General features: G+C 37.1%; 1 protein-coding gene across 9 annotated transcripts in view; it reads right to left on the bottom strand.

Annotated features, from left to right (window-relative positions):
• The window catches only part of AGO3 (Argonaute 3), a 241,481-nt gene that overhangs the window by 147,585 nt on the left and 67,149 nt on the right, over positions 1 to 26,747 (bottom strand). For 6 of the 9 annotated variants that reach the window (XR_015271751.1, XR_015271752.1, XM_086833002.1 and 3 more), the window contains 2 exons: positions 22,844 to 23,027; positions 4,693 to 4,858 (listed from right to left, as the gene is read on the bottom strand). Coding sequence is in view for 4 of the 9 variants with exons in the window: in XM_086833002.1 (XP_086689128.1) it covers positions 4,693 to 4,858; positions 22,844 to 23,027 (350 nt within the window). In the remaining 5 variants the exon portion in view is untranslated. The remainder of the gene's footprint in view (positions 1 to 4,692; positions 4,859 to 22,843; positions 23,028 to 26,747) is intronic. The other 3 variants (XR_015271754.1, XR_015271755.1, XR_015271753.1) reach the window with 2 other exon arrangements.

Below are 26,747 nucleotides of genomic sequence, written 5' to 3'. Positions count from 1 at the left end.
GCCAACATGGAGCAAAATAAAGAGAAAATACGTCATATTTTACAGTACTACTACGATAAAGGCAAAAATGCATCTCAAGCCCCTTATAAAATTTGTGCAGTTTGTGGACCTGACACAGTTTAAATTTCCACCGCACAACGATGGTTTCAACGTTTTCGTTATGGTGTGGAGGTGGTCGAAGATGCACCACGCTCCGGAAGGCCTGTCGTGGAAAATTGCGATAAAATCGCTAAATGGTCGACAGAGATCAGCATAGTACCAGCCGTAGCATTGGTCAAGAGCTGGGCATGAGTCATCAAACCGTAATAAACCATTTAAAGAAGCTTGGAGTCACTAAGAAGCTCGATGTATGGATGCCACACGAATTGACGCAAAAAACATCTTCGACCGTATCGATGCATGCGAATCGCCTCTGAATCGCAACAAAATCGACATATTTTTGAAGCGTATGGTGACTGGCGATGAAAAGTGGATCACTTACGACAACGTAAGGCGCAAACGGTCGTGGTCGAAAATCGGTGAAGCGGACCAGACGGTGGCCAAGCCTGGATTGACGGCCAGGGAGGCTCTTCTGTGTGTTTGGTGGGATTGGCAGGGAATCATGCACTATGGACTTTTCCCCTATTTGACATAAATCGCAGTATTTTTACCAATTTTATAAACAATTGAAAATTCAATAAAAATACCGCAAGACTTTTTTGACAACCTAATATCTCAAATTTGATGACAATCTGTTGAAAACTAAAAAACATAATTTTTAACTGTATTAATTTTTCGATCTTTCTTATGGCAGCTATATAATATAGTAGTCCGATATTTATAAAACTTTACAAATTTGTAAAATAAAATAAAATGGCTAAATCTTAAATTTGATAAAATTCCGTTAAAAACTACACCGGATGGTGTACATGCTGCACACCACATTCAAAATTCAAAAATAAAATTTGTTTATAAACTATATAAATATGGCTATAACGTGACGTAGTCGTTTTTGAAAAAAACAATTTTTGAGCAAGAGGAAGCACTTTGACAAATGGCAAATGGCAGCACTTTTTTTAGACAAAATTTTTGTTTCAAAAATTTATAACTTTAAGAAAAAAATCATCGACAAAATCCTACATCATGTTATAGAGAAGCTGTGTAAAAAAATGTGAAGAAAATAGGTCTAGCAATTTTTGAGAAATCATGTACACCATTTTAAAAAACTAAATTTTGGGTAAAACGCAAAAGAATATAAAGAAAGTACTCTAAGGTATACCGGCAGCGTTCATTTCTAATGGCTGTAAAATCCACAAATAAAGAGATATTTTTAAGCCCAATGTCTTAAGGGGTTATATACAGATAGAGGGCAAAAAAAAAAGAATTTTTCAGAGTGTTTTCTGAAGATACTTTTTAACTTATTGATCCCAAAATTTATACACATATTAAAGTATCTTTTAATTGTATTTTAAGAGTTAGAACTAGTAAAAATATTTATTTGGAAAAGAGTTACACCTGTTCTCTGGGAGCTCCTCTGAAAAAAGACGTTTTGCGGTGACCACTATATGTCGGAACTGGATCATCCGAAACTAAAAAACCAAACACATTTCGTTAGAGTAATGTCAAATCTAGTAATTAATCGAAGGAATAAGCAAAATAATTTTCTTTTACAAATTGCAGTTTCGAAAAAAAAAAAATCGATTTTTCGCCGAAATTTCCGCCTTAAATTGTTTATAGAAAATAAAATATTTATTGGAAAGAAAAAATATATATTATATTTTCAGTTTTACATTCACAGATTTGCATTTTTGATCCACATCTAACGATCGTTTGTATGGCACCTATGTGATATAGTCCTCCGATTTTCATAAGATTTGACACAAAATTTAAGACTGATATAAAATGGCTATATCTCAAATTTAATGAAAATCTTTTGAAAACTGAAAACGTTATAATTTTTAATTGTATTCATTTCTTGATCGTTCCTATGGCAGCTATGTGATATAGTCATCCGATCCGGCCCGTTCCGACATATATACGAGTGAGAGTATATAGAAGACTAACTGCAAAGTTTCATTCAGATAGCTTCAAAACTGAGGGACTAGTTTGCGTTGAAACGGACAAACTGACAGACGGACGGACGGACGGATATGGCTAGATCGACTCGGCTGTTGATCCTGATCCTGCCTCCTTCACTGCGTTGCAAACCTCTGACTGAAATTATAATACCCTGCAAGGGTATAACAAAAAGATTTTTTTTAAATGTCAGGGTGGTCAACACCCTTAAATCAGCATCCCAGGTGAAGCCTCGAAGGGCAAACAGCAAAAAGTTATTTTCGACAGATTCAATGCGATTACTATGAAGAACAATACTCCAAAAGGCGAACCAATGACGTGAAAAGCGTCTTTGTTACATAAGGAGAATCGAATTCCTTCGACCACCTTTTAATAAATTCCAGCACCATGCGAGAAATATGCTCGCAGGACGAAAGTTTAGGATTTAATCGGACACCTAGATCGTCAACAAGAGAGATTCTCTCGTTAACCATATAAGTGGTAAACAGGGGAGTGACACGTGAAAATATCATCAGTTTGCATTTAGAGCTGTTGGGATGTAAAGAGTTGGCGTGACACCACGCATGAAAGTTGTCAAGATCCATCCCTATCCCTATACTGCACGCAAAGTTTAATGTCGTCAGCATACATAAGTATTCTAGATTTTGTTAGAACCTGCGGTAGGTCATTGATAAACAGTCTGAATAATAATGCACCAAGGTGACTAACTTGTAGGACGACAGACGTGACACTGAGGCGATTGGATAGAGCATTTTTTAAAAGAACCTTTTGAGTCTGTCACTAAGATAACTCGAAATCCACTTGAGATCACCAGGAAACCCTATCAGTTTCAGTAAACAGAATTATCTGGGATGCAAATGAGAAGCTATCAGAATACAGATTAACCGTACAAGCTTCAGACACTACCAGTTTCGAAATAAGGTAGGAGTCGACAGCAATTAAAATTCCACCTCCTCGCTGGAAAAGCCGGTCTGATCTATAAATGGCGTACTTAACCGGAAGAATTTCGGAGCAGAGTATCTCCGGCTTCAACCAAGTTTCAGTAAACACAATTATCTGGGATGCAAAAGAGTTTATCTGATAGGGACTGCAGGTACAACAGTGTATACTGTAGCTTGTGCCGGCATGGATATTGGTACACCCACAGGCCGTGTTCATTTTTTTTTAGTCACGAACTCCTTAACTACTACGTGCTCGAGCCAGAAGTCACCCGAGCAAAAAGTGTCAAACGTTTGAATGAGACACTTATCTTAAATTATGAAATGTTTCTGGCATATAAAAATTTTAATTTTTCCACCATGACATTATCGGCTTATGTTTTGCCTTTTATATAGGCTAGAACATCTTCCGATCCGAGATTAGGGGGAAGCCTCGAAACAAATATAGTTTTCGATGGTGGAACTGCTGTTAGGGTCTAGCGTAACGTATTGTTACTAACATCGACCGGTAGTCCGGGCGTTAATGGACCCTGGGTCATTATTTAGATGAAATCAAGCGGAGTCAATGATTCTGACACCGCAGCGGACAAAACGGAAATTACTGGCAAAGCTGTTACCGGTATCCCCACGCTGGATTCTGTTTCCGAATCCTTTTTCGCTCCAGATCTCAGAACCATCGGTCTTGGTACTGGATTCAGAAGCTAAGGCGCGGGGCAGGTAATGGGTTGCTGTGACAGTTGCTGCCGACCAGTAGCGGGTTTATTGCGTTTTGGCGATTTGTTTAAGAACTTCATACTATTAAACTGAGTGTCTAGCGCGGAGAGCAAGTCGTTCGCTTTGCAAAAGATGACCATAAAATCATTTAATCCGCTCCTGGTCTGGCGCATGAAGGACAACTTTACCATCTCAGCCGATCAACAGGCCTCACAACAATAATGGAATCCCTTTTTTATTGGAAATTGCATCAGCTATGCGACCTGTAACCTTAATGCATTTTGCATGCAGTACCGCGTTGCAAAGCCAGCAATGGAGACTTGGCTGATCAGCCAAAAAGACTTTACGGCAATTTTTAATTGCACGGACGATACCTGAAGACATTATCACAGGCACTTGAACCTCTTTGCACGTAAACAAATCCGAAAAAAAATTCGGAGGAGCGGGAGTGTAAGAGGGAGAGAGAGAGCAAGAGAACAATAGAGCGGGAGCTTCAAACCACTTAGCTGCAGCCAAAAGCAAACGACACTTAAGCGGGCCGAAAAAGAAGAACGGGATGAGAACAACAGTAAAGTAAGAAAACCGTCTCTGCACAAATCTAAAAGTAGAAATAAATATATATAAACTACACAGAAAAGCACATGCACGCGCGGTAGTTAAACGGTGTATGTAATTAACCATATTTAATAAAGAATTGATAGAAAGCCCGGTGGTTTCAAACAAACACAAAAATTCGGAGTGCAAAACAAAAACACGACCGTTTGCTATAAAGTGATAGACGACAATATACTTTATATGGTCGGAGGTGACTCCTTCACTGCGTTCCAAACTTTGGACCGAAATTAGAATACCCTGCAAGGTTATAAAGGGGTCACATGGGGTGATCTCCTTAATTCTGATCATGGGGATAATTTGCATTATAACATACAGGTTTATTTTCCGCCCATAAGTATAATATTTTGTCAATGTATTGCAAATGAATTACCTGTAAATAATAACACTCTCTGGTAAATAGCCATTTCGTTTTTCGTACATTTTTAGTGCATCTTCAAAACAGGCAGTTAGCCCATTAACGATTTCTTCACATCTTGTTTGTACTATAGCTTTGCTGTACCATTGTGTATACGATGAATTCATAGACGCCACAAATGCTGAAATAAAAAAGTTTTATATAAACTTATATACATTTTGTAATCCTTAAAAAAAAGTTTAAGGTTCCAAAGGGAAAAGGCGTATAAAACAATCCCAACCCTTATAAAAGGAAGCAGAGCCATTCCCATTCAAATTAATTTTATTATTCTTATTAATTCCTTGAAGGGTATAAATTATAATATTAATTTTAGTTTGAAGAAGCCATGGATGTATCCTAGCCTGCCTATCCTAGCCTTTTAGGTTCATAGATCTATACAGTAATGCAACACTACAGCATTACTGTATAGATCTATGAACCTAAAAATAATTCACCAACTTTTAGATGTACAGTATAGTTGTAGGATGTATCAATCTAGTATCGATTCATACAACAGGATAATGACCCCAAGCATACTTCGCTTAGTTTGAAGCTATGGTTGCTTTTTTATACCAAAAATCAACTGCATTCACCGCCTCAGTCGCAGGACTTAAGCCCCATAGAGGATCTGTGGGTTTTTCTGGAGCGCAGGATTCGTCTTCGAACAATTACATCGAAGGATACGTTGAAGGATGTGATTTTGGATGAGTGGAGTAAAATACCACCTGAATTCATCGAAAAATTGGGTTATTCAATTCCAAAACGCTTAAATGAGACAATAGATAGAAATGGGTATTCTACTTTTTACTAATTTTATCAATGCCTTAACAATAAATGGTTTTTTTTTTAACTTAATTGAATTTTGTACGCACACTTTTTCTTGCCCGAAAACATGGGTATTTTTTGTTTTTTAATTTTAATTAAAAAAGTTGTGGACGGAAATAAATAAAGACTGGCTATAATTTTTAATAATAGATGTGTCGTTATTTTCCATACAACTATTTTTATTTAACATCAAAGTTGCGCGTTAAGTTTGTACGCACACTTTTTCTGGTGAGTGTATATAAATGAATAACATGAAAACGACTTGACCGATTTGGTTGATTTTTTTTTTGTAGTTTTCTAATACTCAGTAAAAGGATCTTACGGAAACAAATATTAAGAAAATCTCTCAGAAAGATTGAAAAATAAACATTAAAATTTGCATATTTACAAAAAAAAACTCTCATTGAGTATGATCGGTTTGGTTTGATTAACAACAATCAAACCGATCAAAACTCAACACAGCGGTTCGTTACAACACTTTCGATCAAGCTTCGGGCACAATACAAACAAGTTCGTCCGGTTGACTTGATTTGTTCTGCTGGCTGATTCAAGCTGATTGGTTGGTACCGGTATGATGATCGGAACTGATCGTGGAGAAAAATAACAATCGAGCTCAACGATTCATATGGCCATTTTCGATTTAAATTTTATCAAAATCGATATAGAAGATATAGAGGAAATGCAAAACTGGGAATGTAAAACTTTAAATATAATACGTATAGATAAATGAAATAAAAGAAGGCATTACTTCATCGTTTTTTTATATCATTGCAGGCTATTACAACATAAAAATATAAAATTTTCAGTTTTCAACAGAATTTGATCAAATTTGAGATACAGCCATTTTATATTATTCTAAAATTGTGTGTAAAATTTTATAAAAATCTGACTACTATATCATATAGCTCCCAAAGGAACGATCGAGAAATTAATACAATTAAAAATAATGACAGCTTTTTCAGTTTTCAACAGATTTTTTTATGTAGGTGAATGAAATGAAAGCAGGTATTACTTCATCGTTTTTTAACATAAATATATATAATTTATATTTTATTGATTCCTAGTCATCCAAGTTCTATCTGCAACGGTATATAAACTTCGGCGTGCCGAAGTTAGCTTCCTTTGTTGTTTGTTTATTTTATAAAAATCTGAAGACCATATTATACAGCTGTCATTAAAACTACAGTTAAATGTAACGAGAAATGGCAAACTGTGAATGTACAACGGTAACTGTAACACTGTAAAGATAAAAAGTATAGGTAACTGTAATTAAAGTAGAAAATCCTACAACTGAACCCCCTACGAGAGGGCCGACTGGTTAATTGGCAGTTTATTATCTCGTACAACGGGGGATGCATTGCCGCATGCTCTGTTCGGGGTAAAGCAGGGTCTAGCTAAGATATCATGGCACACTAGCCATGGCTGAAGGAGCCTGGCGGCGGGCATAAAACGCAAATGGGTGGTTTCCAGTAAAACTAATCAGTTTGTATGGACAACATTACTATTTAAGACAGAAACCCAACCCGGGCTGGCATGTCAACCCTAACGTCGGTGGAGGGCGTGACTGCTACCGGAGGAACGGAGGGGAGCGATCCACAGTGGTTCAACGAGTTCAAATCATCAACTACACTTCCAATAAAAACTATTTGAAATTGATTTTGAAGTAAAGCTATTTATTTGAAGTTCCAATACTAATAAAAGTTAACTTGTTTAGTGTGAAAATATTTTAGTGTAATATGTTTTTTGTACATTTTTGCCCAATAATTTCTTCCGTAGTATTTTTTTTCCTGTCTTTTCAGATACTTGCAGATGTGTGCATTTTCAAAAATTTATTAACGCCGCCTCATTTTTCTTGAAATTTGCCATTAGAAGCAGCTCGAAACTATAATCGGAAGTGATTCCTGAGTGACAACAGGAAAGGCTGCATAATGCATAGAAGCATCAGGAAATATGTCGCTACAAGGATTTGGGCAAAGTTGGTCGAGACATCAGCAGTAAATCTGACCGGAAGTCAAAACAACAAAATTCATGGGACCTGAAGACTGGCAAACGGCTCAGGATATACTCCGTCGGCTCAAAGATGAAAGAAGAATTTGATGCGGGCATATAATGTACAGACCCTGAACTGAGGCTGTCATGTAAGCTAACATAAGGAAATAATAGCAGGAAATGTTATGAGTCCGAGGCAACCGAAACCTTAAAGAATCTCTTCTGTAAGTGCCCGGCCCTAACGCAGGGGAGATTAAGATACCAATGCGTCGCACTACTGGGATCAGTAGTAGATGACTCCAAGAGGACTGCTGCTGAACAACTTGCCTTCGCCAAAAACACCTTAATCTTCTAGGACTTCGAAATAACTTAAAATCTTCAAGTTTATACAAATGATATTCGGACAACAAAGGGCCAATTGGTTTTCCGGTTTAACCTAACCTAACCTAATTTATTTCAATGACAATATTCTCATCTTTATCCATCCATTAAGTTCTATGTCAAAAATGTTAAGAAATTACCAGACACATGATCCGTCAATTGCATATTGAATATATGTTTTGCGATGTTATTATAAACGATCTTCAATTAGTTTTAACTGAATGAATGCTATTAGCATCCAAACATTTATAGGCAAACATCCTTTAGATGAGAGGCATTTATCTTAGCATTTCATATATTTTCCCTACTACTTTTGCGATATGATCATTCCAGGTAAAAGTCTTCTTCAATGTTAATCCTTGATTCACGGCTTTTTAGACATACTCTAAGAGAGAGTGTCTATGCAGACAAATACTTGCCAGTGCACTGCTTTGAAGGTTCGATGTTTCTACATTTAAATTTTATTCATACGTATATCATGAATGAACACAGAGTGTAAATAACAAAATAATAATAATAATAAAATAAATAAATAGTAAAATTTTCAAATTCAGATGTCCCATTTGGCAGAACAATAAATTATATATGTACGTACGAGCAGATAAGCTTAACAGAAGTTTTTTAGAAGAAAACATATTTCGGAACTTTGAACAGTTAATTTTTAGGTTTACTGTGAAACAAAAAAACTTACTATAGTCCAGTAAATCTAAAAATTAACATAAATATCGTGCTTTATTTCATTATATCGATAGTAATCATCATCTTATTTATCAGCTCGGTCAAATTTTGTTAACACCAAACGTAAGTCTAAAACAAATCCTTCCTGGCTTTTATTTGAAAAAAAAAAAACGAAAGCTCTTCTTTTAGACCTTCATTGTGTCAAGCCAGTGCTTGTGTGCTCAGGTATTGTGCCGGTTCAAAAGAACATTACTTTTCGCTCTACGCGGCCTATATTGGAATGCAAACCAAAGATTACCTTCTTAGACTAATAGACTCCTCCTAATTAACGTATCATCCCTAGCCAACCGTAGAACTATGCTTGACATTACCTTCATCTATAACCTTGAAAGTGCTGACTTGTTGAGTCAGCTTAATTTCCATGTACGAAGTAGAAATACTGATCCTATATCCCTTTAGTGTTGCACTACTGTAGAACCTCTTTCGAATAGTATAAACCTTTTAGAGTATTGTGTGCAAATTATAATGATTTGTACACACTAATCTCCAACGTACATAGTCTTCCCAAATTAAAATTTTTAATACTAACAAACTTAGAAAACAAGTAAGCAAACAATCTGGCAGCACGCCGGTAGTCAGTTTCCTCTTGTTCTGTCCTATATTTTCCATCGCGCCTACTAACACCTAACCCAAAAATACGACTTGAGTGTACTGACCGTAGTGCATTTATTGATCATATTTCGTCTATAGTGAATAGAGCCAGTACGGCGTCCACAGTAAACGCATCGAGTCGGTTCAAAAGAACTTTTTACTTTTCGCTCTACGCGGTTTAAATTGGGATGCAAACCAAAGATTACCTTCCTATTCTAATAGACTCCTCTTAATAAACTTACCGTCCTTAGCCAATCGTAGAATGCTAGGATGCTTTATTTATAACCTTATCCATGGTGATTTATTTTAAAAATAGCTCTGGTACAGCTTCAATGTTTTTTTAAATCCAGACTGATTATTCATTAGCATACTTACTTTATCACATAAACTTCAGTTGTACTCTATGCTTCGAGAAGTAAAGACGTGTAACTGCGAGCGTTCTTCAGACCCAAGTCTTATCAGCTAAAAAACAACAACCACAAAAAAAACAAGTGTACAAGTGCACAAAACAAACTCAAAAAACAAAAACAAAATAAAATAAAAAACAACAACGTCTAGCAAGCTCCAGAGCAGGTAGAAAATATGTCACAGCAGGGCATCTGCCCTACGGCAACAACAATCCCTCCCGACATAAATAGACTCTTCAAAGCAAGTGAAACAGAACCCAAATTCATCATCATAAACAGAACGGACAATAAATCATTTGAAAATATAAACCCCTTTCTAATAAAAAAAGTAATCGATCATACATGCAACGGTGCAGTTGAATCTTGTAAAAAAACAAGAACCGGCTCACTACTAATCAAGACCAAAAACACACTCCAAGCAATGAAACTTTTAAGACTTAATACCTTTCATGATTTCCCTGTATCAGCTTCTGAGCATAGAACTCTTAACTTCTCCAAAGGAGTTATTTACTCTAACGAATTGAGAGGCATCGATGAAGAAACTATATTGGAAGAACTGAAATCCCAAAAAGTAACTGAAATACGCAAAATAAAAAAAATGGAACGAAATGAACTTAAAGAAACAGGACTCATCATTATAACCTTTGCCTCATTAACTCCCCCAGAGTCAATGATGATCGGTTATGAAAAGGTAAACACACGCCCATACGTACCACTCCCACTCAGATGTCGCAACTGTCATAAACTTGGACACCCCACAACAGCTTGTAAAGGACCCGCACTATGCAACAACTGTTCCGCTGAGAAACACACAACCTCAGAAGAAACATGTAACAACGAAAAATTCTGCATAAACTGCAAATATGAAACACCAAACAACAAACACAGCCCAATGGACAAAACATGCCCCAGTTTTATAAAACACAAAGAGCTCACAGCAATCAAAACACTGGAAAAAGTCGACCACAAAACAGCTCTTAAAATATACCATACTCGTCACATCCACAAAACAGCACTATACTCTACAAAATTAACAGAACAACCTAACAAAAATTCAACAATACCAGCAAATCCGCCCAAATCACAACAAAGGAAACCAATAACATACGACGACCTCGATACTCCCATGGACACCTCACCTCCCTCTCACGCAACAACAAAATCAACATCAACATCAGCATCAACATCATCATCAACATCAATACCTTCACACAGCTCATCCCTATCAGAAGATCTAAAACTTAGAATTTATTCTAATAAACAACACACACTTGCCAAACCCCTCAAAACCAAAGAAAAAAACGAACTAAAACCTAAAAAGAATAATAAAAACAAGAACCCTCTACTCAATAGTGACAGCGATAGCATTTAATTATATATAATCCAATCCAAATACACCCACACTTTAGTACATAAGTAAGTCTGTATACATAGAATACTTAGCTTAAGCAATGGTGAAAGTACTTCAATGGAATTTAAACGGATACATAAATAATTACTACGAATTACAAACGCTCATTAAAATCCACAATCCTAAAATTATATCCCTACAAGAAACCCACCTATTCTCTATACAAAATATCCCCATCCCAATAACCTACACCCTTTACCACACTAATACTGCCACTAACGGATATGGAGGCGTGGCGCTCCTAATCCACAACTCCATACAACAACAAAACGTCACGATTAATGCTTCCGACTTCGATACAATAGCAGTAACAGTCCACTCCAAGATCAAATTTACAATAGTCTCCTCGTACATACCTCCCAATAAAACCTTTAACATCCATAACCTTAGAAACATGTACGATACAATTCAACCTCCCTTACTTATAACTGGAGATTTCAACAGCTGGCATAGAAGCTGGGGCTCACTAGCCAACAACACTAGAGGCAACATATTATTTAAGTACATTAACCAGTCTTCACTCATAACTCTCAATAATGGCTCACCAACTCACTTTTCCACACATCATACTCTCACCCACATAGACCTTTCCCTCGCATCACCCCCCCTCTCTATCAACTCTAAATGGCATACAGATAACTTCCTAGCTGGAAGTGATCACTACCCCATACATATCGACATTTTTGATGAACCCAACACCGTCTCTATTGAAAGACCAAGATTTAATCTTAAAAAAGCAAATTGGCTACTGTTTCAGAAAATTTCCGAAAATCTATCCATTAAAAGATCTCCTAGCTCAAACGTCAATAAAGAAACAGCTAACATAACGAAAATAATTATACAAGCAGCTAACGAAGCCATCCCCCAAACACAGACATTTAAGACACAGAAATCTGTCCCATGGTGGGACCAAACCCTTCAAAAACTTAAGAATGAAAAAAACTTATGTTGGCAGAATCTTAAAAGAAACATTAACATGACAACTATACTTGCCTACAAAAAAGCAAACGCCAGATTTAAACGGGAAATTAAGATCAGGAAACGGAAATCTGTTCAAAACTTCACTGCCGAGATAAATCCAAAATCATCTATCTCCAAAATATGGTCAAACATTAATCGATTCTGCGGCTTGAAAACTCGACACGACATCCATTGCCTCACAGACCCTAATAACCCAACACAAAACATTCTCGACAAAAATGAAATCTCCAATATTCTTACTGACCACTGGTCGAATTCAGCGCTAGACATTAATTTCCACCCAACCTTCATACAACAAAAAAATAACCTTAACCCCAACATATCCCACACCCCATCCCAAATAGCACTTAGCATCGAAAAGGACATTACCATGATCGAAATGTTAGCCTCCATCAACCAATTAAAAGGAAAAACCCCTGGCCGAGATCGTATTAGCTACCCAATGATAAAAAACCTACCCACAAGCCTAATGCTAAGACTCCTCAATCTTTTTAACAATATTATTAACTCAAAAATACCTCACCAATTTAAAGTCAGCACAGTCATACCCATACCGAAACCAAATACGGACAAGACTTCTACCAACTCCTACCGCCCAATCTCCCTCAACCCTTGCATAGCAAAAGTCTTAGATAAAATCATTTCTAAACGGCTGTGGTGGCTTGCCACAAACGGCAAACTGTTAGACTGCCGTCAATTTGGATTCAAAAAGGGAAAATCAGTATCTGATTCACTAGCTATGCTAGATTACCAGATAACCTCCTCCCTATCAAACAAAAACCACGTCTCCATTATCTCATTAGACTTCACCAAAGCATTCGACAGGATAGGCATCCACACCATCATCGACGAGCTCAAAGTTTGGAAAGTAGGACCAATGATGGCGAAATACGTATTTAACTTCCTTACCAAAAGAAAAATTACAGTCCTTTCCAATAAAGCCTATTCATATTCCCGACCATTAGATAATGGAATACCACAAGGCTCACCCTTGTCGGTTATCCTTTTTGTCATAGCCTACAATAAACTCAACCAAATAATAAGCGGACAAAACAACTGTCAATTCACGGCCTACGCAGACGATTACACCATTATTTACAAATTAAACAAAAAAACTAATAACCTTAACATAAATCCACTCTTTAGAGAAATACAAAGATGGTGTGAATACTCAGGAGCCTCTTTATCAGAAACCAAATGTAAACACTCACATATATGCAGGAAAAGGAACTGTAACTTTTCGATTCAAACACACAATATTCCATTGCAAAACGTAGAAGTACTAAAACTGCTAGGAATAACAATAAATAGTAAATACAAATGGAACAACCACATTGAAAACTTATCATTGCAACTAACAAAAAGGCTTAACGTAATCAAGTGTCTATCCAACAACAGGTTCAAAACCAACACTACCACAATCCTTTACGTGGTAAAAACAATCCTAATGACCAAAATTGACTATGGAATTCACCTATACGGAAAAGCCCCAAAGTCCATCCTAAACAAAATAAAAACTTTCTACCACTCAGCCATCCGACTTGCGTTCTCTGCTCACCGTACAACACCAATAAATAATCTCTTAATAGAAGCAAATATAACTCCCCTTGAGTTTAGAGAGATTCATGCTACCCAAAAAAACTTTAAAATTATCTTAAACTCAAAACACTCACCCATCGAACAAATATATAAACATATTATTAATGCTAAAAAAGTGCCAAAGATACCCTCCACCCTTTACAACACTATTCATCTATGTAACAAACTAAATATTTCACTCTCCCCAATAAGGAGCAAAAAAGAAAAAACACCCAACTGGCTAAATAAGCAGCCAATGACCAACACCTCCTTAAGTTCAATCAGCAAAACCAACACACCCCCAGTTGCCTATCAACAAAAATTTAAGGAAATTCTTAACTCAATGGAAAACCATACATTTCTGTACACCGATGGCTCCAAGTCACCAATAGGCGTATCATACAGTGTCACAACTGATACCGAAATAATCCTTTCCAAACTTCTCCCCGAATTTTCTTCCATTTTTACTGCGGAAATTGCGGCAATCCTCGCCGCATGCTTATATGCTAGCCGACATAGAGGAAAATACGTTATATGCACCGACTCCCTATCCTCACTAAAAACAATTAATAACACCAACAACCAAAACTATTACACAAACTCAATTCGAAACATAGTAGAAAAATACAAAACGGACAAACTGACATTGCTTTGGATCCCCGGACACAGCGGGATAAAAGGAAATGAAAATGCAGACAAAGCAGCTAAAAACGCACTCAATTTCCCTCTAATCACCGAACGCAACTACAACCCATCAGATATAAATGAATACATCAAACAAAACTCACAAATACTAAACAAAAGGACATTGAGAAAAACATCACCATACTACAAATTAATTAGCCACATAAGACCTTTTCCTGAAATAATCAATAATACCTTACGAACAGACTTTCAGAAATTTAGCAGAATCAGACTCGGACACACCAAGTTAACCCACAACCATATCCTCAATAAATCCCCCCCTCCACTCTGTCCCAATTGTAACACAACCCTTACAATTCCCCACATCCTAATAGATTGCCCTCTCTACAGCAGCCAAAGAAACAAACACCTCGAATCAACTTTAGAGGAAATCACATCCTACAAAAACTGAAACAAAACAATAGACTTTCTCAAAGACACAAAGCTTTACCATTTAATTTAATGTATAATGTAACACCTAAGTAGTAATATCTTAAACCAAACGCCTGTACATAAGCAATATCTAAGTAATATTATAAAAAAAAAAATAAAAAAAAACCCCTGTACATAAGCTTCCATCCCAATAACTAAAACTATACCGTGTACATATAAAAAAATACTAAATCGAATTAGCTTAAGGCCTTAGTTGCTATAGCTTCTATTTATAAGTTAAGCGCGAATTTGTAATTTTCGTTTAACTGTTAATAATAATAATAATAATAATATCACATAAACTTAAGCCTATTATCACAGATGATTTCAGGTGCAAGTTGTGCCGTTAAGTATTGATAATCAATAGTTTCACGTACTGAGCATTTTATAAATTACAAGCTACGGTGAACTTTTTCTCGCCCCTAATTGATGTTTTATTTACCCCAAAGTCATAATAACACTATCTGCTTTTATTTGTTTATTGATTGTCATCGCAAAAGCCAACCGAACGGAGAACTGAATCCTCTTAAATGGTAGATTATGTGAAATTTGTGAAATTCGTGGAATTATGACTTCCTCTCCAGTTATATAATCATATGGTTCTGTTGCATATAATCGATGGTTCTGATACATGCTCTGCAATTATCCATTATCCTTACGTTCGACGTTTTCCTCACGTTTTCGCAAAGAATTATATCTGCCACCTTATTGATTGTGGGTGCATTGAATTGTCTTGAATGGCCTACAGCGAGTCTTGTTATGCTTTGATATATTTGTTTAGGAAAGTTTTCCAAAAATTTTTACCAACGCCTGGCAAAAATGTTTAGTTTCTTGCTAGAATATGTAGCGAACACACTCTTTGAGCGTTGTCCACCTCAACACACTCTGTCTACTATTCGACCGTTGCTTTACATTCCCCCAAGTGTCCACCAAGAATTCATCTTCTTCTTTAATAAAGATTTTGCTATATTTTAACCTATAATTTCTTTAATAAGAATAAATTATTATTATTTAAATAAACTCTGCGGGTTTCTGGGCTTTGGGCTCAAACTGTCGCTATATAATATATATTATCTTTATATGTATGTTCTCGCAGTTTTGGACGAACAGCACACAATTTTTTTCAATCCATTTTTTATCTCTTGAGTTTGGTCGCGTTTGAAAAGTTTACCAGCAGTAGTAGGGGCATAATTTTTTTAGCAATTAGCAGAAATCACTACGAATATTTATTGTTATGTCCTCACGATGCACGTGGATTTAAATTTGGACTTTAGCCATGGTTGAACTTCAATTGATCGCATGACCAACGCTTACAAAAATCCATTTATCGTGAAATGAAATTTGCGAGAAATGGAATTCGTGAGAAATTAGCAGGAAGGTATATTCGCTAATTTCCTTCGTTACCAAATAAGTGCTGCCATCTCGGGTCTGACTCCCATAACCACAGCATTTATATCGCCTTCGGCGAGTAAGACAAGTTTGCGCAATAGATTATAGTCCCATTCGCGTTGCTCTGAATAAATGTAAGCTCTTAAAGCAGCATTGATTGAACGGTTGAACATTTCAGCTCCGATGGATTGTGAAGCATAGGCACCAGTAAACATAGGACGAAAACCATACTTCGAAAGAAAGTGAGAAATCACGGCTTATAAATTGAGTTCCGTTCTTGCTCATGACTATTTATTGTTGACTACTTTTGCAGTAAATTTTTTACACCTTTCAGAAAAGTGAATTTAAAAGAATTACGAAACATAATCAATATTCCTATATTGCCGGATTTAGAGGATTTAGGAAATGGGACGATAAAATCTAGATACAGTTTTTGGAATTACCTTTCACTTTTTACTTAAGCTCCAATTAGTAGTTTTAAAGAATAGTTAATATATTTAATGGTCCGTATGTAATCACAAACGCCAATGGAAACATCGTTTAATACGCTCTAGCCCTCCCGCAATGAGTAGATGTTTGTTGGTCACGAACCGAGCTCATTACATTTTGACGCAATGACTCCGGTAGGAGCAATTTCCATCTGGTAAAACGTCAGCAGAATTAGAAAATGTTACAGGATGATAAATGATCTCGTCGACGACTCGAAAATTAGGTAATTATAAAGACGAAAACTTGTCTCTGAGAGCTGAATTTAATTCCCAATGAAATGCGTTTGATAAATGATCAATTTCGGGACGAATTTCAAGGTCTATTGCAGCAATGTCACAAATTCTTAACGAAGCTCTATTTTGAAAGTATAATCCTGATAGCCCCTCTAGTCAATCAACCGCTTAGATCAGATCATCTAAAACTTGACTGATTACTTTAAAACTATGACCCTTAATTTATATCCTGAAATTTTTAATTGCCAACACTACGGCAATTCATTCGAGTTCAGTAACCGTATAATTACGTTGAGCATTATTAAGCTTCTTAGACATGAAAGCTATAAGAAGTTCACAACTGGAATCATAACGTTAGGCTAGAAAAGTGATGATGTGTTCATGCAGTAAAGCATCGTACTGCAGAATAAATAGTTTGTCATAACTAGGGTAAACGAAAGACTCTTGAATAATATCATTTCAAATTAGGGATTTGCCACGCAATTTGTTGAGATGAAAAATGACTGTGGTTAATTAGAAGTAAATCGCTGGCACCAACCATTCGCACCTAGGAATCTTCTATAATTTTTTTTGGTCTTAGGAAGTAGAATTTGGCTCACAGCGTTAATCTTGTTTGGTGTTTTTTTGGTAATTAAATATTAGAGATTCGAAATGAATTGATTTTGTTCGAGTGTTACGAAACAATTCTTGGTGGCGGTGACATTCCTTACGCAAGTTTGCAATGTTTGGAGTTTCTATGTGAAATAATTCGATATTAATATCCGGTTTGAGGTTATGATGAACTTCAATCGCAATGTAACTGTATTGCATTGGTTCACGAAGGGAATCTGCAATGGAAAGCATCTCAATGAGAAAGTCATCAAAACTTTCAGTGCTAACCTGTTTACCGCGACGCATGACGCTTTTAATTTCTCGATCATATCTCAGATCTTGATATATTTCCTTCAAACGCCCTTAATGTATTACATATATTTACATTTAATTTTCACTACCATGACTTTCACGATAAGAAAGATACAAGTTATAACCATGTTTCAGATATACATATGGGCAATTCTCCAGGAAGGACTACCGCGGCCAAAAACTTAAAATTGCTTAAAAACGAGTATTTTTAACATGATTACATAAAAAATTGGTCAGGATGATCAAGACTAAGAGAATTTTTCATTTTCTAAAATAAGTTTCGAAAAAATCGATGTCAAATACGCGCAAACGCAAATAATGTTGTTTTTATAAAAAAAAAGGCATAAAATATGGCATGTTTTGTTTTGATGCCAATCTCTTAAATCGAAGCATTTTGCTTTGACTTTTGGTTTCTAATATGACATAAAAAATCAAAAAGTAAATATAAAATGTAAAAGGACATATGCGATTACCAATAGTCATACAGTTTTAATTTAAATTATCGCTTTCCAAAATGTCGCGTGAGACCGGGACTAAAATTGAATTTAAAAAATAACTACTTAATATTTTTAAATCAAACAAAATACATTATTAAGAGAATTCATTGCGTAATTCATTAAAATTTATTGTACTACAATTTTTCATCACGTTTCGCTGAAATCAGAGCTTAAACTGTTTTTTTGCAAATGAAACTTATATTTTTGTCGCGTGCGAACGCTGTACATTTTAGTGAATATCTTGAAAACAAACAAGGGTTCAAAATCGACCTTAGCACCAATTATAGTGCTAACCAAGAGCTATACGTTTAAATTTTTATAAAATGAAAATAAAGTCTTGGCACATGTGTTGTTTTAGTTTGAATGCGTACGAATGTCGCATTCGACACCAGAGAATTGCCCATATACTACCTAACATATGTCTCGGTTACGAAAGAGGTATCTAAATTCTTAAATTTGTTTTTTAAGACTTAGAGCATACATATGATAAGTTTAAGGACCTTTAAAATCTTCTTTTTCTGATAATGAGAATCACAGTACGGGCATTTAATCAATTATTTTTCATGTGTACCTTATAAATTAAAAAATGTTTAGCTTAGCGTGAATTTAGGTTAGGTTAGATTGAACCGGACCGCCCCTGTGGGCCCACGCATAGGTCAATATGGCCCTTAGTTGTTCGGATGCGTCATCTTGAAGGTTATTAACTAGTGATGCCAGTACTGGGGAGCCCTTATATCTGATCCTTGTCTGCGTTAGGGCTGGGCACTTACAGATGAAAAGCTCCAAGGTTTTGGTTGACTCGGAATCATCGCATTTCCTCGAGTTGCCTTTTTCGGTGATGCCCAACCTTACTGCACGTTTCGGAACCAGGAAATGACCTGTTAGAGTTGCTGTACATTTTTGGAACTGACCGCTGACGACTTTATAAATCTTATCGCCGCTTGACTGTCTACGAACAAGAACGTCTTATGTGGACGTTCTATGCTCTAAGGAAGCTTTGCCAATTTCCTGATGACGAAACTTAACCTACAGCCTTATCTCTGATCTTATATGACCGCTCCAACTCATCCCTCTACCTTTGAGCCGTCAGTGTATATGTTGAGGTATTGAGAATGGTCTTGCAGTTGACGTCCGGGTTATTTCTGTGTATTAGCTTAGCTTATATGCCGGTCAATGTCTGCCGCTGAGTTCTCCATAAACTTGTTGTACGTCTTCTTTTCCATGACTTGCCACTACACTAAGTCTGCATACAGTAGAGTCTAACACACCACCGATATGTAGACCCAGTGCATTACAGCGGGCGACCACTTATTGAATGTCTATGGTAGTCCTTCCACCCTCCTAGTACATCGGGTTTACGTTTTGGGGGTACGTTTAAGTCACTTCTAGGTGGGCCCTTATTGTGCCTCTATTAATATTGTTGAATGCCCCAGAATTATCCACCAACCGTCGAGAGAATATTTCTTATTGTGTAGGGACCTCTCAATCAAAGGTATCTTCTAATTTCCCTTTTGTGGAGGCATGCTGGTTGGTTGATAGTAGTCTCCCCACATCGTTCCTGATAAAAGGGTCCAGCTTTTTTTTTGTCTTCTTCTGTATGAATGAGAAGAGGCTTATCGGTATGCTCCATGGCTGCATTTTCTTGCTTCCGAGAGCTACTTCTTTGGATATGGTAGTTATGTTTAAGTGTTGCTAAATTCCTAATAAATTAATATTTGAGAATTTGTAAAAAGACAAGTAGCAGCTGTGGTTACGATCGTTTCATTGACGCTGGCCAAATCAGACACTTGCCAACTATCACATCTTTTTCTGCGCTCGGTGCCTTACACAACATTGCGAATAAAATTATAATATAAAAATAGAATTATAAGCGTCGATGCGAGGCAAAAGCAGACAATAAGCCCCGATAATTGGCAAAAGTTCAATTCGTTGTTTTCGAACCACTTGATTTTTGGCTTGCATTCTATCAGACTGCTAGTGGCCAAAGATAAAGTTCGATACGTATGGTGCCGTAAACTTTTCAGGAGCGTGGGAGAGACATCGGTTCAAATGTTTGTTAGCATTATTTATACATAAAATGTTTTTAAAATCAAAATTATGCTTACGCGCGAAAACAACTGTTTGTAAAGATTTAACACTCAAAGCTTCAAAAGTAAAGGACTCATAGCCGAGACCCATACCGAGGTGATCCAAATCGCCGTGTGCTCAAAGACCCCTTCTCCGGCTGCTCCTTCCGTCTACGCCCCAAGACCCTGAGTGCCTTCATGAGGGGCGCGGCGTATATGGCTGCAGCTGCCCAAACTCTTTGGTCTTCCAGCATCGTCCCCGTCAACACCTTCGAGCTCCTCAAGCTCCTGATGCCAGAGACACACTGAGGAAACCAGTCCACCGCCTCAAGGCCGAAGCGCCTCAGATAGCTGAGGAAGGAACCTTGAACACTTAGCGCCACCTACCCGTGCGACCTCTCCACCCACCCCGACATGTGTGGGATAAGGGTGTGCGTCCAGCGGCCCCTTGGTGAGGAGTTCTATCTACTCTGCCACTTCTCCATACTTCTCCTCCTGGTGGCAGAGCTGGGCTCTGGTCAGCTATTCTGCATCTCTGGCGTGCGAGGCTGTGTAGATCTCCTTACTCTTTCTTACAAGCTTAGTGAGCGGAACTTGCTCCGAAACACAGACGCTATTCTGATGGCGCACAGGCCGTATGTCGTCTCCACACCTAGCTCTTTAAATTGGAGGCATCCGCCTCCTCTTTCTTGCCACCAATTTATAGGCGCCCTGAAGAGTGGAGCTTTCGGTTGCTGTGGCTGCAAGCGCCTTCCAAAGCGTCAACCAGTTTGTTGGTCATTTCGTTTGCTCCGTCAGGCACGACTGCCGTGAAACTCTCAAGAGCGTTTGCAAAGGCCTGCGACTTTAAGATGTGTCCGGAAAGCTTTCTTGGGCAAGGGCGGATTACCTTTGGATCGGCCAGCGGTACTATATGGCCTCGTAATCCCTGATCTTTCATCTTTCGCGACGGGCGAAAGTGAGGTGGATGATGGAACCCGAATCCATTCCTGTCCTTCCAAAGCTCTGTCGCCTTCATTAACAAGGATTACGTCTAGAGAGGCAAAGGTCTGCAGCACAGCTCGGCCTCTGGCACTTGTCCAGATGACCCATTCCATGGCCTACGCGTTGAAGCCGACCACCAAATTACTCCGTCCTCGCAAGTCGCTTCACTGCTCGTCTAGTATCTTGCCGAAGGATTTCAGCGAGAGGTTGGGTGCTAGCTAGCAGCTGTATAGCCAAATGCCGTTTTCCTTCCGCAGAGCCACAGACCCGCCCTGTTAAATCTACCCTGTAGGATTGCTACCTATGAGCGGAGCTCGCGTACCGATTGCGACAGGAAATACTACGCTGATCCGCAGTGATTTAAGTGCAGATGGATCAACTGAACTTAGGCCTATGGTTACTGATGCGACTGTTTGCGGCTGCACAGCCTCTGCCATCTGCCTGATACCTCGTCTCCTTCTTTCCAGCCGCTGCGGCATCGCGGCTTCTTGAGCATCCAATTGAGGTTCCGCCCTAGACATTAGTTTGTTTATGTGTAGGAGTATAAACAGCGATTTATGTAAATGGTCGATGTTCGATTCAGCTGAGATCGCACGACAAAATCAAAATTAACAGTTTGTTGCTTGCATAGTTTGTTCATATACAAATCATATATGATACAGTTGTCCGATGTTTATAAGATTAAAGCTGTAATTCTTATATAATAAAAAGGACTATACCTTTAATTAAACGATATATGTTTAAAATTAAAATAGTTATAATTCGTTTTCTAACATTTTTTATCGTGTCTATGGTAGCTACAAAACGATCAAAACTAAAACGAGTTCAATACTTTAGCTTTAAAGGACTGTATGTTCTGTTGTAATTATTGCATGCTGATAGTCTTATTCTTGTTTTTATTGGCAGACAAAACACTATGTCTATTGAAAATGTTAAGCAATTTAATAATAGAAAAAGTTATTATTTAAGAAAAATGAAAGGTTTCAAATTAAAGCATTGAACGTGTTGCAGTGTGGTCTCCAGTGAAAAGTACATACTTGTCCGATCCCAACTGTTCCGACATACATATTTCTTAGTGTAAGTATATAGAAGACTGACTGCAAAGTTTAATTTAGATAGCTTCAAAACTAGTTTGTGTAGAATCGGACAGACGCACGGATATAAATAGATTGACTCGGCCGTTGATGCTAATTAATAATATATATACATTATATAATACCCTGTAAGGTTATAATTATTGTATGCATGTGTATGGGCATTTCTACATAAAAGTCAACAGCTTGCCGCAAAACCGAAAACGATAAAGCATACAAAAAAATTAAATCTTATTTTTTTGTTAAATTATCATGATTTCAGCAAATGATCAAATCTAGGACACATTATAGTGCTAAGCTAGATTATTAATTAAAAATTTACTTAAAAAACACAGGATTTGCATACCTTGTTTTTCTTTAAATGCGAATGTAGAGTTAGAAATAATAGATGCCCATAATAATTTGTTCTACCTGGGCAGAGCTGTCATCTAAATGATTGCAGATTCATATCTTACCTGCAACAGAACTCCCTTTATTAGATGGGTCGTGATAAGAGTCAATTCCGCATATCATTACATTTTTAAATGGAATTTTAACGGTCCACAAGGATCCTCCAATTTTACAATTCATTTGTAACACAATTTTTTGAACAATTGAACGATTTTTTGTTTCATTCAATAAGGTTTTTGCGTTTATAACCTAAAATAGAAAGTAAATTTACAATTCAGCAGCGGTATATTAAAAATAAATAACTTTTTCAAATTTTACGGTTATCATTCATTAGTATGACATCAATTTTTAACTTTTGATGGGAAGCAGCAGAAAAACATCTAAACAACACAAAAAATGGGCGTTAAAGCCCTATGACAGACTGGAGAAATTTCCTCTAATATGCTGCCCCTAATATGCTAATGTTAGTAACATTTTAAGTTGTTGTGTTCAAATCGTATAAGTTTTAACTCTAAAGCGCTTGAGCATTTATAAGATATCTAACAATGGTGCATACCGCAAATATGCATATCGTAAATATGATACTTTCTTTCAATGAGGTATTTGTGTATGGATATAAATAAGACTCACATAGTATATAAAGGCAATGACTTGCACCTTTCTATAATGGACTATGCAACGCAAGTTAGATAGAAGTCTGCTAGAATAGTGGGGTAACCTTGTGATTATTTAACTAAAAATTTAGATTTAGACGGACACCAAAATTGTGAACTGGAGTCATTCTTTCCAAAGAGCAAAAGTTTAGCATATAAGTGGCAAGTTTCTGATTTTTTTATTTTTGAGTTATTGAGATAAGTTTAAAAAAGCTACTGGCGGTTAAACGGTTTTAAATCTAAGGGGACTTGGCAAGAAATAAAATACTTTTGGGGTCAAAGCATTATTTTTAAACGATCGAGAAATAATTACAATTAAAAATAATAACTTTTTATGTTCGGACACAACTACTTCACAGCGTTGCAAACTTCTGCAAGGGTATAAAATCATGCTTGTTTTTTGCACAAAAACAATTAATTTTAAAATTAGGGTTGCTGGGTTTCATTTTTCAAAAATTGAAAAAAGAACGTGAAGAACCAGCTAAACGAGACTGTTTCTAAATTCTTATCACATAAGAGCAGAGGTTGCTTTAAATTATAAAAAAAAATATTTTATTTTGAATGGGGCAGCGTTCAACTCAGGTATCAGAATATCACGATTGCCACCTTGCTGAACTGAGTATCACACATAAGACCATCCCTGCTGGAGATAATTTCCTACCCTGGAGCCATTAAGAATGCTCCGGTGAGCAAGCGCCAACGCGGGCCCAACAAGGCAGGCCTTCCATAAATACGGTCTGCTGGTTGGAATCTTTTCGATCTGGATCAAGAGCCATGGACTGCCTTGTGCAATGCTGTTACATTACAACCTACTCTACCCACGTTCGTTAAGCAGGAACAGAACCGCCGTACTACTACGGAGTGTCTTCATGCTAACCTTATGTCACATTACAGCTCTGATGACCTGACTGTGGTGATGATAGAAAACGAGAGGAAGAGCCTCCTGTCTACGACAGAGGTATTCTGGGGCACGGTAGAAGCCAGAATACCACTGCGTGTGGGGGAGCCCCGGAATAAAGGATACAGGTGAGTAACTCTAAGACTATATACTTTCTACTAACTTACATTTAGCAACAGTAGGGGGGAGCACGCCTTCGTAAGTCCCACCTCGTCAAATGTGCTTGGTTTAACACTCAAAATGGTACTATGGAGAGTTATCGAGTTATCCTTCTCAGACTCAGCTCCTGGACCTTTACATCTGGAACGATGTAAGGAGACTACTGTCAACCAACCAGCATGCCTTCACTAAAGGGAAATCAGTGAAGACGGTCTACATTCATTAGTAGACACCATTAGTAGTACACAATAAGAAATATGTTTTCGGAGTGTTTGTAGGTACGCAAAAATGACCCGCATAGAAGCGATCAGTACGTTACCAGACATCAACCTCTGGATAAGTAACATTGTAAGTTGTAGGCGGGTACAATACGATTGAGACACCACCTTCATGCTAAAAGGTGCGGAGCGACTCAACGTGTGGTCCTGTGGCCCCTTCAATGTAATCTGCTTGTCGACGACCTGCTCAAGAGATTCGAGAGGAAAACCCCGATTCAGACGACATAAGCATAATGATCACGAAAATCATATATCATATATCATACACCAGCAAAATCCAATAATTTTTTTTTTTTTTTAGAAACAATTTAGAGCGGAAGTTACGGCGAAAAATCTATTTATCTTAAAAATTCGCTATTTTCGGCTCTCTAACAGTTTGTAACCCCTTAATTCATTAACAAATGAAAAAATGCATAACGAATTTTATTGCACTTTGTTTATTCTTTATTCTTATCTCTTACATATGACAAGCCAACAAGAACTAACAAACCGTTTTGGCATTCGGCTACAGTCAAAAATATACGACTCAATGATTCGCATTCTCATACTTTCACTTCGTTTTTATTCGTTTCTCTCGTGTGCCATTGAGTTCAACGTGAGTCACTCAAACCGGTTTGGCTTCACACTCAACTTCACTCAATTCAGTTTCCGTATTGTGCAGCTGAGTTCTTTTTTTTCGGCATTCATGCAGATGTCTAGTAGCCATTCACAGTTTTTAAATGTGCAAATGATTTTGGTCCTCGTAAATTTTAAACAGCATTCGCAAATAAAAACATTAATCATTTCTAAGATGAACAGTATACATGCGAACTAGTGCATCAGTGGAAAACACCTGTGGCCAATCTGAAAGATTCCTCGTTTACGACATTGGAATTTCTTTGTTAATTCCAAGTGTAATACTTGGGTATTTCTACGTACATAAGCGTCGCTGCGAATGGGTCTGCTTCACACATGGCAAATAAGCTAGTCAATGTTGTCGATGGTGGTCTCTCAGCTCGTTGTGCCGCATTTACCGACGCAATACCAAACACAGCTATGTGACATACTTGCACAAATATTTGATTAATGACAACTCTGAACGTTTGCATTTGTTTCGAAAATTTGTGATAGCAGCGGGCAATATGGTACAGTGAATTCATTTCCAATCTCAATCTCTTGATTTTGAACTTTAACATTGATAGTTTGACCATTATCTTCATTTGATATTGTTCCTGAATTTTCATTGCTATAAGCCTCACGGAGAGCGAAAATATACAAGATACTGCAAAATAAGTCAGGCCATGCTCAACACCTTATCATATTCACTGATATCTAAAATATGAAAGTAGTAGAAGCGGGTACATACCTTACAGGACCCGACACAGAGCTACCAAGCTATCAAGAGAACCGCGTAACCAACATTAAGGTCCATACAAAAACATTTCGACAACTAAAGGTCATTGGCCTATGGATGGCCTTATGACTGCCGTCCGATCTAACCTATTTCAACAAGTGTAATAATTTTCCTTGAAAATCTTTTTAGTTTATCAATAATAACCAGAATTATATAACGGATTATATGACCACCCTTTTTTGCATATTTTTGAAAATTTTTTTTAATATCTTAGCAAACAGGCTAATGTCATATTTTCACTAACATTTAATAAAAAAAACGTATATTTTTGCTAAAAAATTTTGTTGTGTGAATTATATGACCAAAGTTGGTTAGCTCTGATTTGCATTAAATTGAAAGCGAAATTCTTATATAATACAAAATAGGAGTTATCATTTTTTATGGTTTATTCATTTTAAAAAAAATTGTTAAAAAAATATTTTTTATGCTCCGAATTCTCCGGCCGACTCTTTATGTAATGACAGTCCTGTCCCTCACAGCATTTCATTGTAAGAAACAACGTCATTATCGATCGCTAAGCGGTGCGATCGGTATTGCATTCCGTGTGCTTCAGTCTTAGTACGAAACGATGTTACCATCGCCCGTTAA

The sequence above is a fragment of the Drosophila serrata genome, unplaced genomic scaffold, assembly GCF_035046125.1.
Source record: "Drosophila serrata isolate PLE 108 unplaced genomic scaffold, ASM3504612v1 contig_264, whole genome shotgun sequence".
NCBI lineage: Eukaryota > Metazoa > Arthropoda > Insecta > Diptera > Drosophilidae > Drosophila > Drosophila serrata.
Note: the sequence above shows the minus strand (reverse complement) of the source record. Positions and strands in the feature narration are given on the sequence as shown.